General features: G+C 44.9%; 1 protein-coding gene across 12 annotated transcripts in view; it reads left to right on the top strand.

Moving 5' to 3' along the window:
• LOC129693843 (uncharacterized) overlaps positions 1-6,686 on the top strand; it is a 43,118-nt gene extending 36,432 nt beyond the window's left edge. For 11 of the 12 annotated variants that reach the window (XM_055630602.1, XM_055630600.1, XM_055630592.1 and 8 more), the window contains 3 exons: positions 2,000-2,062; positions 3,312-3,365; positions 5,454-6,686. In XM_055630602.1, the coding sequence (XP_055486577.1) occupies positions 2,000-2,062; positions 3,312-3,365; positions 5,454-5,505 (169 nt within the window). In that variant the 3' untranslated portion in view covers positions 5,506-6,686. The remainder of the gene's footprint in view (positions 1-1,999; positions 2,063-3,311; positions 3,366-5,453) is intronic. The other variant, XM_055630591.1, reaches the window with a different exon arrangement.
• The last annotated feature ends 6,079 nt before the right edge of the window (positions 6,687-12,765 follow it).

The following is a 12,765-nucleotide window of genomic DNA, read 5'->3' as shown; positions in this document are numbered from 1 at the left end:
AGCCGAGTCTATCCAGTCTTTCTTCATATGAAAGTCCTGACATCCCAGGAATCACAGGAATCAGTCTGGTGAACCTTATAATAATAATAATAATCTTATTTATATAGAAAAAATATATTTTTAGTCATCTTGCATTGACCCCAAAGTGCTTCACATAATTACATTTACACACAGGCAAAGGTGGGTGAAGTGTCTTGCCCCAAGGACACAGCGACAGTATGCACTCCAAGCGGGATTTGAACCAGCTACCTTCTGGTCGCCAGCCGAACACTTAGCCCATTGTGCCATCTGTCGTCCCTTCTCTGTACTCACTCTAGGGCAAGAATGTCTTTCCTCAGATTAGGAGACCAAAACTGTACGCAATACACCAGGTGTGGTCTCACCAAGACGCTGTACAACTGCAGTAGAACCTCCCTGCTCTTATAAGTGAGACAGGCCCTTATGTCAAAGCCTCTTTAATGCCTCTATCATATCCACCTCCACCACCGCCTCTGGCAATGCGTTCCCTGTGAATAAAAGCTGCCCGGCACATCTCCTTGAAACTTTGCTCTTCACCTTAACCCTTACCCTCTGAGGTCAAACACAACACAGCGTCACGCATGTGCTTTTAAAAAAAAGTTTTAACCAAAAATTTGTATACAAATATTAAAATGATATATCAGTACAATAAAGTAACAAAACAGGACCCACCACCATAATACACGACAAATGATAAATTATTATACAACTATCTTAGGTAGATAAAACATGCTGGAGAAACTCAGTGGGTGAGGCAGCATCTATGGAGCAAAGGAAATGGTGACGTTTCGGGTCGAGACCCTTCATCAGAGTGGTCACAATTATCTTAGTTGTGATTTACGGTGTCGCAGCGGTAGAGTTGCTGCCTCACAGCGAATGCAGACCCCAGGTTCAATCCCGCCTACGGGCACTGCCTGTACGGCGTTTGCACGTTCTCCCCGTGACCTGCATTTCTCCGAGATGCTCGCTTTCCTCCCACACTCCAAAGACGTGCAGGGTTTGTAGGTTAATTGGCTTGGTGTAAATGTAAAAATTGTCCCTAGTGTGTGTGTGTGTGTGTGTAGGATAGTGTTAGTGTGCGGGGATCCCTGCTCAGCGCGGAACCGGTGAGCCGAAGGGTCTGTTTCCGCGCTGTATCTTTAAACTAAACCATTCCGTATCCGACCTCTCTGTCCTGGGTCTCCTCCATGGGTGACATTGGAAATTGGAGGAACAGCACCTCATATTCCGCTTGGGGAGTCTGCATCCTGGGGGCATGAACATTGAATTCTCCCAATTTTGTTAGCCCTTGCTGTCTCCTCCCCTTCCTATCTCTCCCTCAGCCCTCGGGCTCCTCCTCCTCCTTTTTTCTCTCTTCTCCCCGTCCCCCTCCACCTCCCATCGGTCTGAAGAAAGGTTTTGGCCCGAAACGTTGCCTATTTCATAGAAACATAGAAAATAGGTGCACAAGTAGGCCATTCGGCCTTTCGAGCCTGCACCGCCATTCGATATGATCATGGCTGATCATCCAACTCGGTATCCCATCCCTGCCTTCTCTCCATATCCCCTGATCCCTTTAGCCACAAGGGCCACATCTAACTCCCTCTTAAATATAGCCAATGAACTGTGTGGCCTCAACTACCTTCTGTGGCAGAGAGTTCCACAGATTCACCACTCTCTGTGTGTGAAAAAAAATGTTTTTCTCATCTCGGTCCTAAAAGACTTCCCCCTTATCCTTAAACTGTGTGTGTGGCCCCTTATTCTGAAGAAGGGTTTCGACCCGAAACGTTGCCTATTTCCTTCGCTCCATAGATGCTGCTGCACCCGCTGAGTTTCTCCAGCATTTTTGTCTACCTTAAGCTAGACTAATCCTTGTCAAGGATGCATTCACCCCCCGCGGTGCCCAGCGGTCCCGCAAATCCCCCAGGGTGCCCGCGGACAGTGCATAGTCCCTCTCTAACATCCCCCCCCCCACCCCCACCTACTCTGTTTCCCCACACAGGGACAGCAACTCAGACGAGGAGGACAGGCATAGACGCTCAGCTGCAGAGGAGCTGGACTTCATGTGAGTGGGAGAGAGGACGGGGTGAGGTGGGGTGGGTGGGGAGAGAGGGGTTGGAGGGGGTCAAAAGGTCATAAGTGATACGAGTAGTATTAAGCCATTCAGCCCAACAAGTCTACTCCAGCATTTCAATCACAGCCGAGGAATCTACATTCATACCACTGGGTGTGTAATCTGCCCATATAACCCAAATATAAGATGCTGTTCCTCCAAAATGCGTTTGGCCTCGCTGACATTGGAGGAGACCCAGGACAGAAAGGTCACTGAGGGAATGGCCATAAAGCCATGTGATAGGAGGAGAATTAGGCCATTCGGCCCATCAAATCTACCCCGCCATTCAATCACGGCTGATCTATCCCTCCCTCCCAACCACATTCTCCTGCCTTCTCCCCATAACCCCTGACACCCGTACTAATCAAAAACCCATCTATCTCTGCCTTAAAAATATCCACTGACTTGTGGCCTCCACAGCCGTCTGTGGCAAAGAATTCCACAGAGTCACCACCCTCTGACTAAAGACATTTCTCCTCATCTCCTTCCTGAAAGAAGGTCATTTAAATATGAGGCTACGACCTCTAGTCCTAGACTCTCCCACCAGTGGAAACATCCTCTCCACATCCACTCTATCCAGGCCTTTCACTATTCGACACTTTTCAATGAGATTCCCCCCTTATTCTTCTAAACTCCAGCGAGTACCGGCCCAGTGCTGACAATAACTCATCGTAGGTTAATCCACTAGATCCTGGGCTGGAGAAGTTGAGTGACGGGAATACACTAGAATTTAGAAGATTGAGGGGGGATCTTAGAGAAACTAACAAAATTCTTAAGGGGTTGGACCGTCTAGATGCAGGAAGATTGTTCCCGATGTTGGGGAAGTCCAGAACAAGGGGTCACACAGTTTAAGGATAAGGGGGAAATCTTTTAGGACCGAGATGAGAAAATCATTTTTTTTCACACACAGAGTGGTGAATCGGTGGAATTCTCTGCCATAGAAGGTAGTCGAGGCCACACAGTTCATTGGCTATATTTAAGAGGGAGTTAGATGTGGCCCTTGTGGCTAAAGGGATCAGGGGGTATGGAGAGAAGGCAGGTACATGAAACCGAGTTGGATGATCAGCCATGATCATATTGAATGGCGGTGCAGGCTTGAAGGGCCGAATGGCCTCTACTCCTGTACCTATTGTCTATGTTTCTATGTTTCTAATACAAACGTTCCCTAATTCTTTGTTTCCTTCCCTGTCTGGCGCTGTAGGTCGGGAATTGATACGAGGAGACGCCGAGCTCCTGGTCGCCAGAGGCCCAAGAGGTGAGTGGATGTGGCGCGCTGGGTCCGTGTCCGTGACTCTGTCGCACACGTGTGTGAAGGAGACATCCTCAACACGGATACACGGGGGCGACAGGCAGCACGAGGTCGCGCTTGGTTTCAGTTCTGGCTGAAGATGGCTTCTGGGTGTGGAGATGGAGATGGAGACTGCAGGTGGTGGCATGTACCGAGGAGAGGCACAAAGTAACTCAGCGGGACAGGCGGCATCTCTGGAGGAGAAAGGATGGGTGACGTTTCATGCCGAGACTAAAGTTGCCAACATTAGCCGGGACATCCCGTATATTGGTCTAAATTGGTTTGTCCCGTACGGGACCGCCCTTGTCCCGTATATGACCGCTGCTACTCGGGTTGGACCCCGCCTCACCCGTCCCAACGTAGTGCAGCCCATGGAGTGCAGCAGCAGCTCCTCGCCCATGGCCCCGCGGTTGGTCGGCAGCCCGGTCAGCTGTCTGACCTTCGAACCACCGACACCACCACCACCACCCCTCCTTCCCATGGCCAATCATCGGTTCATGAGTTGGATGGGGTGCCAGAACTCCTCAGCTGGCCCGCCGGCTGGTCTATGTGTGCAGGCCAGCACCCGCGGCCAACTCATCATTCACCCAGACACCGCCCAGTCTGTCAACGAGTTGCCGTGGGGAATTTGTCCCGTAGTTTGACCTTTTGTCCCTTGTTTGGGAGTGAGAATGTTGGCAACCCTGATCGAGGCCCTTCTTCAGACTGAGAGTTGGCAGAGAGGGAAATGAGAGAGATGGACGGCGATGTAGAGAGATACTGAACAAATAAATGAAATGATGTAAAAAAGTAACGATGATAAGGAAATGGTTTGTCCATCGTTGACTGTGAGCTATTTGGTAACAATTATCTGATAGACTATTATCTGAATGGTGGCAGATTAGGAAAAGGGGAGATGCAACGAGACCTGGGTATCATGGTACACCAGTCATTGAAAGTAGGCATGCAGGTGCAGCAGGCAGTGAAGAAAGCGAATGGTGTGTTAGCATTCATAGCAAAAGGATTTGAGTATAGGAGCAGGGAGGTTCTACTGCAGTTGTACAGGGTCTTGGTGAGACCACACCTGGAGTATTGCGTACAGTTTTTGGTCTCCTAATCTGAGGAAAGGAAAGACATTCTTGCCATAGAGGGAGTACAGAGAAGGTTCACCAGACTGATTCCTGGGATGGCAGGACTTTCATATGAAGAAAGACTGGATAGACTCGGCTTGTACTCACAAGAATTTAGAAGATTGAGGGGGAGGGATCTTATAGAAACTTACAAAATTCTTAAGGGGTTGGACAGGCTAGATGCAGGAAGATTGTTCCCGATCTTGGGGAAGTCCAGAACAAGGGGTCACAGATTAAGGATAAGGGGGAAATCTTTTAGGACCGAGATGAGAAAAACATTTTTCAAACAGAGAGTGGTGAATTTGTGGAATTCTCTGCCACAGAAGGTAGTTGAGGCCAATTCATTGGCTATATTTAAGAGGGAGTTGGATGTGGCCCTTGTGGCTAAAGGGATCAGGGGGTATGGAGAGAAGGCAGGTACAGGATACTGAGTTGGATGATCAGCCATTATCATATTGAATGGCGGTGCAGGCTCGAAGGGCCAAATGGCCTACTCCTGCACCTATTTTCTATGTTTCTAGAAGGCAGTGGAGGCCAATTCTCTCGATGCTTTCAAGAGAGAGTTAGATAGGGCTCTTAAAGATAGTGGAGCCAGGGGATATGGGGAGAAAGCAGGAGCGGGGTACTGATTTTGGATGATCAGCCATGATCGTGGCAGTGCTAGCTTGAAGGGCCGAATGGCCTTCTCCTTCACCTTCTTTCTGTGTTTACTCTGAGGAACATGAGGTCTAAGCTGAAGATAGACACAAAGTGCTGGAGTAACTCAGCGGGACAGGCAGCATCTCTGGAGAGTCTGAAGAAGGGTCTCGACCCGAAACGTCACCCATTCCTTCTCTCCAGAGACGCTGCCTGTCCCGCTGAGTTACTCCAGCATGCTGTGTCTATCGTTGATTTAAACCAGCATCTGCAGACACGAGGTCTAAGCTGTTTCTGTTTGACCTTCCAACAGAGAGATCTGGTTCATCGCGACTGGGAACTCCAACTGCCCCATCCCATGAGCCAGGCGCGGACTCATGGACGGAGAATCACGGCTTCGCTTCACGCTACACACGCTTTCCCTCGCTGCTAAACTGCACCCAGTCGCCGGCTCCCCGCGACCATCGTCTGTCGACTGTCCTCCCCAAATCATAGAGCACCAGCTCCGTGCAACATCTCCTGCCTGGATATCTCCCAGTGGCTCCGCTGTGATCCAGAACATCGGACCCAGGCAGAGGAAGGTCCGTGGCCATGAGAAGAACCAGGCCATCACTGCCCACCTCCAGTCTGGTGGCACCCCGAGTGACACTATTCAAGAGGAGAGATCTACCCGCCCCAGGGTCAACAAGCATCAGACCAGGAGACCCTGATTACATTCATCCTTGGACATTCCTGACATTTCAGATTCAGATTCAGATTCAATTTTAATTGTCATTGTCAGTGTACAGTACAGAGACAACGAAATACATTTCCCAAAGACTCCCTGCACACTCCTCCTGAATCCCCCCCCCCATACCTTGGACATTCCCAATGTTCCTTCTGGCTTCCTTGGGCATTCCCAACATTCCTCTGAGATCCCTTGGACATTCCCAACATTCCTCTGAGATCCCTTGGACATTCCCAACATTCCTCTGAGATTCTTTGGACATTCCCAACATTCCTCTGAGATTCTTTGGACATTCCCAACATTCCTCTGGGATCCCTTGGACATTCCCAACATTCCTCTGAGATCCATTGGGCATTCCCAACATTCCTCTGAGATTCTTTGGACACTCCCAACATTCCTCTGAGATCCCTTGGACATTCCTAACATTCCTCTGAGATCCCTTGGGCATTCCCAACATTCCTCTGAGATTCTTTGGACATTCCCAACATTCCTCTGAGATTCCATGGAAATTCCCAACCTTCCTCTTAGACTACTTGGACCTTCCGAAGATTCCTCCTGAACCCCTTGGACGTTGCTCCTTGGACATTCCCATTTCTCCCAGAATGCTTGGACTTTCCTGACGTCACCCCTGGACTCTGTGAAACTTCACCCCTTGGCGCCTGGATGTCAATGGGAACCTGGGCCCAACCCTGCCATCATCTGGGACCTGAGGTTTCAGCCACTGTTGCCTTCTCAAGGCCAGCACGTCACCCCCATACTGACCCAACTCTGCTTCCACTGCACAACTTTCAATAAAGCTTATACTGTTTGCATCAACGATGTCTCTGTATATCTCTGTTATAACAGTGGGTGGCAGCGGTAGAGTTACTGCCTCAAAACGCCGGAGACCCGGGTTCGATCTGACTACGGCAGCTTGTCTACACGGAGTTTGTACGTTAGTTCTCCCCGTGACCCGCGTTCATTTTCTATGAAGTCTTCGGTTTCCTCCCAGGCTCCAAAGACGAACAGGTTTGTAGATTAGACACAAAATGCTGGAATAACTCAGCGGGACAGGCAGCATCTCTAGAGAGAAGGGAATGGTCAGCATTTCCTGAGATGTTGCCTGTCCCGCTGAGTTTCTCCTGCTTTTTGTGCCTATCTTCAGTTCAAACCAGCATCTGCAGTTCCTTCCCACACAGTATGTAGGTTAACTGTTTAAGAAGGAACTGCAGATGCTGGAAAATCGAAGGTAAACAAAAATGCTGAAGAAAATCAGCGGGTGCAGCAGCATATATGGAGCGAAGGAAATAGGCGACCCTTCTTCAGACTGATGGGGGGTGAGGGGCGGGGAGAAGACAGGAAAAAGGAGGAGGAGGAGCCCAAGGGCTGATGGAGAGATAGAAAGGGGAGGAGACAACAAGGGCTAACAAAATTGGGAGAATTCAATGTTCATGCCCCCAGGATGCAGACTCCCCAAGCGGAATATGAGGTGCTGTTCCTCCAATTTCCGGTGTTGAACTGTGGACAGAATCCACACTCTCCATGCAAGAACAATCCTTCACCTGCACAAGTGGGGGATGACAGACAGACCTGCTTGTGACTGTGGGCATCCAGGCCAGTTCATCCCACACATCGTGAATGACTGCTCACTGAAGCTTTTCCCCAGTGGCATCAAAGCCCATCCACCCAGTAACTGGTGCTGTCCTGGCCTGGACGTCTAGCCTTGACCCACAACGTTAGGCTGTGCACGCCGTATGCAAGCAGGAGAAGTCCAGCATAGAAACATAGACAATAGGTGCAGGAGTAGAGGCCATTCGGCCCTTCGAGCCTGCACCGCCATTCAATATGATCATGGCTGATCATCCAACTCAGTATCCTGTACCTGCCTTCTCTCCATACCCCCTTGATCCCTTTAGCCACAAGGGCCACATCTAACTCCCTCTTAAATATAGCCAATGAACTGTGGCCCCAACTACATTCTGTGGCAGAGAATTCCACAGATTCACCACTCTCTGTGTAAAAAATCTTTTTCTCATCTCGGTCCTAAAAGATTTCCCCCTTATCCTTAAAATGTGTGACCCCTTGTTCTGGAGTTCCCCAACATCAGGAACAACCTTCTTGCATCTAGCCTGTCCAACCCCTTAAGAATTTTGTAAGCTTCTATAAGATCCCTCCCCCTCAATCTTCTAAATTCTAGCGAGTACAAGCCGGGTCTATCCAGTCTTTCTTCATATGAAAGTCCTTACATCCCAGGAATCAGTCTGGTGAACCTTCTCTGTACTCCCTCTATGGCAAGAATGTCTTTCCTTAGATTAGGAGACCAAAACTGTACACAATAGTCCAGTGTGGTCTCACCAAGACCCTGTACAACTGCAGTGGAACCTCCCTGCTCCTATACACAAATCCTTTTGCTATGAATGCTAACACACCATTCGCTTTCTTCACTGCCTGCTGCACCTGCATGCCGACTTTCAATGACTGGTGTACCATGACACCCAGGTCTCGTTGCGTTGAAAAGGTCAACAATATCTATTGCCTCATTGCATTAAGGAGGCCTGTGGAGTGATTTTGAAACCTCCAGCTAAAACCCCTGACATCCTTCACTCCTGATTTCTTGTGAAAAGCGGAAAACCTTTAACACCCTGAGCTCGATTGTCATAGATTATCATCCTGGTCATTGTTGTGATTATCTGACAGACCGCCATGAGGAAATTTAAAAGATTTAAAAGTTACAAAAATGGATTCAGCTGAAAGTTACCTTTCTCCTATAAAATTGCAAAGCCAGCAGAAAACGTTTACCCTTGACGATATTACACTAACAAGGCCAACAAAGATGTTATGTTTCCCACATGTGAGATAACAATCACAACTTAATGAATGTCTCCTCTATAATATAAAAATGAAGAGAATGTACAGACACTCTGCTCCTACCCTTGTTCTATAAGATTATAGAAACATAGAAACATAGAAATTAGGTGCAGGAGTAGGCCATTCGGCCCTTCGAGCTAGCACCGCCATTCAATATGATCATGGCTGATCATCCAACTCAGTATCCCGTACCTGCCTTCTCTCCATACCCCCCTGATCCCCTTAGCCAGAAGGGCTACATCTAACTCCCTCTTAAATATAGCCAATGAACTGGCCTCAACTACCCTCTGTGGCAGAGAGTTCCAGAGATTCACCACTCTCTGTGTGAAAAAAGTTCTCCTCATCTCAGTTTTAAAGGATTTCCCCCTTATCCTTAAGCTGTGACCCCTTGTCCTGGACTTCCCCAACATCGGGAACAATCTTCCTGCATCTAGCCTGTCCAACCCCTTAAGAATTTTGTAAGTTTCTATAAGATCCCCCCTCAATCTCCTAAATTCTAGAGAGTATAAACCAAGTCTAAACCAAGTCTACCCATTATAATGTGTGTCATTGAAGTAAAAACATCAAGATGCTTGTGATCTCCAGAAAAATAACCTTCTCATCATAACCACATACGGGCTAACACTTCCCCTCTCGGAAGAACCTGTCAATGATAAGAAGCTGTCAATCTTATGAAGCAAGAGGCAGTGCCATGCTCAGTAAGATAAATATTGCTGAATCGCTGGTTATTGAGGTATAAATGTATCTACTTAAACACTGCTCCTTTGTTTGGGCATAGTGAACCGATGGACTATATATTACATACTGTAAGAGTCACTACCACCCCCAGCTGGCGAAATAAAGAGCGTACTACTTGTTTACTGATTTTATTTGCGTTTTAGTCTGTTAAAGAAATATTGAACCACAACAAATATATTTAGATCATGCTCTCTGCATTTACTAGTTTCGTAAGAGTGTATACAAACATCGAAACACCAGATAGTAGTCGGTCTCTGGCCCCGTCAATGCTGCGAACATTTCATAACGTTCTGATTGATTGATTAACATATCAATGCCTCATGTCGCCCGAATACAGGCGCCATGTTCAGACAGACATACCAAATAGGTGATCCAATTTGGCTCCTTACTAAGGTCTGCACCACCAGCGATGCCCATGTCCAGCCATTGGATTCACTCCACTCTATGTCAAGAAATAACACATATGATCAGATAGTGCAAAAGTTTGCGAGACAGAGATATACCTAGTGTGTGCGTTTTACAGTAACTACGCCTTTGGCAAAGTGTGTCAGATAGACCACTTTCATCTCCCCCTTCAATGTACATCATTGAATATCTTCTGGTTCACAAATACAATCCAAATCCAAGCAGATATTCCGGTCATGCAATAGAAACATAGATAGAAACATAGAAAATAGGTGTAGGAAGAGGCCATTCGGCCCTTCGAGACTGCACCGCCATTCATTATGATCGTGGCTGATTGTCCCCAATCAATAACCCGTGCCTGCCTTCTCCCCATATCCCTTGATTACACTAGCCCCTAGAGCTCTATCTAACTCTCTCTTAAATCCATCCAGTGACTTGGCCTCCACTGCCCTCTGTGGCAGGGAATTCCACAAATTCACAACTCTCTGGGTGAAAACGTTTTTTCTCACCTCAGTCTTAAATGATCTCCCCTTTATTCTAAGACTGTGTGGCCCCTGGTTCTGGACTCGCCCAACATTGGGAACATTTTTCCTGCATCTAGCTTGTCCAGTCCTTTTATAATTTTATATGTTTCTATAAGATCCCCCCTCAATCCAGCCTCAATCATCTACAAAATGGGAAAAGATATCATGACATAACTATCTGCCAACATTTGCAATACCCAGTGAAACATAAACGAGTATACCCACCTTATTAACACTAATTGAGGAATTCGGCTCTTTTTCAGGATACAGAATAAATTGGAATAAAAGCGAAATTATGTCTTTAAAACCACAGGATTCGAGACACTTACTAAAATTCCCCTTCAAAATTGCAACAGAAAAATTTAAGTACCTGGGTATTCAAATTACGAGAAGACACAAATCATTATTTAGTGCCAATTTTATACCACTATTAAATAAACTGAATGATACGATTAAATTTTGGAAAACGCTTCCACTCTCATTGATAGGCAGAATTAACGCTATAAAAATGACTTTCCTACCACAATTAATATATTTGTTTCAAGCAATTCCAATATATATTCCAAAATATTTTTTCAAAAAATTAGATTCCTCTATCACTAATTTTATATGGGACTACAGAACACATAGAATTCAACGAAAGCATTTGTGCAAATCTAAAGAAGTGGGGGGTTTATCATTACCTAACTTTATATATTACTACTGGGCAGTGCATATTAAGAACATAATATACTGGCTAGATAGTTCCACTCAGCAGTTGGAGTGGATAAGAATGGAGAAAGAGGAGTGCTATCCGCACGATATAGGAACGATCCTGCTCTCACCGATAAAATTGAATAGTATAATATATAAGAAGAACCCAATTATTCACAATATAATAAGAAATTGGAAACAAATAAAAGCATCCTTGAAATTAAATAATTTATCAGTACTAACCCCACTACTGAACAACCCCGCATTCAAACCTTCTCTCATCGACAACACATATCAGCAATGGGATAGACTGGGGATTAGGAAAGTAGGGGACATGTATGAAGTGGGCAAACTGTTATCATTTCAACAATTAAAATTAAAATTTAAATTGAAGGATAATCAATATTTTAAATATATACAGGTATGTGACTTTATGAAGAAACATACACATAGATTTCAAACTATATTTTTAGATCCTTTAGAAGAAGCAATGAATATTAAGGCTGATTCACAAAAATTAATATCATACTTTTATAATAATATATTAAATAGAGAATCACCCTCAACAGAAGCATTAAGGGAAGATTGGGAACAAGAGCTAATGACAAAGATCTCGAAGGATAGATGGGAAAAATATTTGATGAACACACATAACTGTTCTATTAATGCAAGACACAATTTAATTCAATTCAAATTATTACATAGACTATATTATTCAAAAACGAGGTTGAACAAATTTTATCCAAACGTCTCTCCCAGATGCGATAAATGTTTGTTTCAAAACGCTAATATAACACACTCATTTGTTGGATGTACAAAGTTGAATAAATTTTGGAGTGATATATTTGATATATTTACAAAGATTTTCAAGTCAAGAATAGAACCCAAAACGGAATGGATTATATTTGGAATAATAGGAGAAGATTCCAATTTAAATAAAGATCAAAATGTTTTTTTTAATTATGGGTTAATAATTGGAAAGAAATTGATACTTAAATTTTGGAAAAGTACAACCACATCAACTGTTAAAATGTGGATTAGGAATATGATGGACATAGCACGCCTTGAAGAAATGAGACTCCGACTAATAGATAAATATGACCAATTCTTAAAGAGTTGGTCTCCTTTCATCGACTTTTTGGAATCATGTGATGCAGCGGTGCCGTAAGGATTGCCGATTTCAGTTCATGACGCGGATAGATCTACATCTCCGAATACAGATTTGAAAAATTCTCTTTTAAGGGGCCTTCTCTTCTATTGCTACTCTCCTCTTTCTCTCTTCCTTTTTTTATTTTTTATATACACACTTCACGTTTTTCTACTCTCTACCATCTATTTTTCCACTTTTTCCCCTTTCTATTGCTTTCTTTTTCTTGTTCTGCTTACTTCTTTCTTATAACATAAAACTAGAGGTTGTACATAGAATGGATTACGGTATTACATAGTTGGCACCTAAAATTAGGCGCCACTGTACTGTTTTGTGCTGTATTAACTTCTAATAAAATAAACAAAAAAAAAAAAATAAATAAAAAAATAAAAAAATAAAAAAAAATAAAAAAAAAAATAAAAAAAAAAAAAAAATGACCTCCCCTTTATTCTAAGACTGTGTGGCCCCCTGGTTCTGGACTCGCCCAACATTGGGAACATTTTTCCTGCATCTAGCTTGTCCAGTCCTTTTATAATTTTAT

The sequence above is a fragment of the Leucoraja erinacea genome, unplaced genomic scaffold (assembly GCF_028641065.1).
Source record: "Leucoraja erinacea ecotype New England unplaced genomic scaffold, Leri_hhj_1 Leri_446S, whole genome shotgun sequence".
Classification (NCBI taxonomy): Eukaryota; Metazoa; Chordata; class Chondrichthyes; order Rajiformes; family Rajidae; genus Leucoraja; species Leucoraja erinaceus.
Note: the sequence above shows the minus strand (reverse complement) of the source record. Positions and strands in the feature narration are given on the sequence as shown.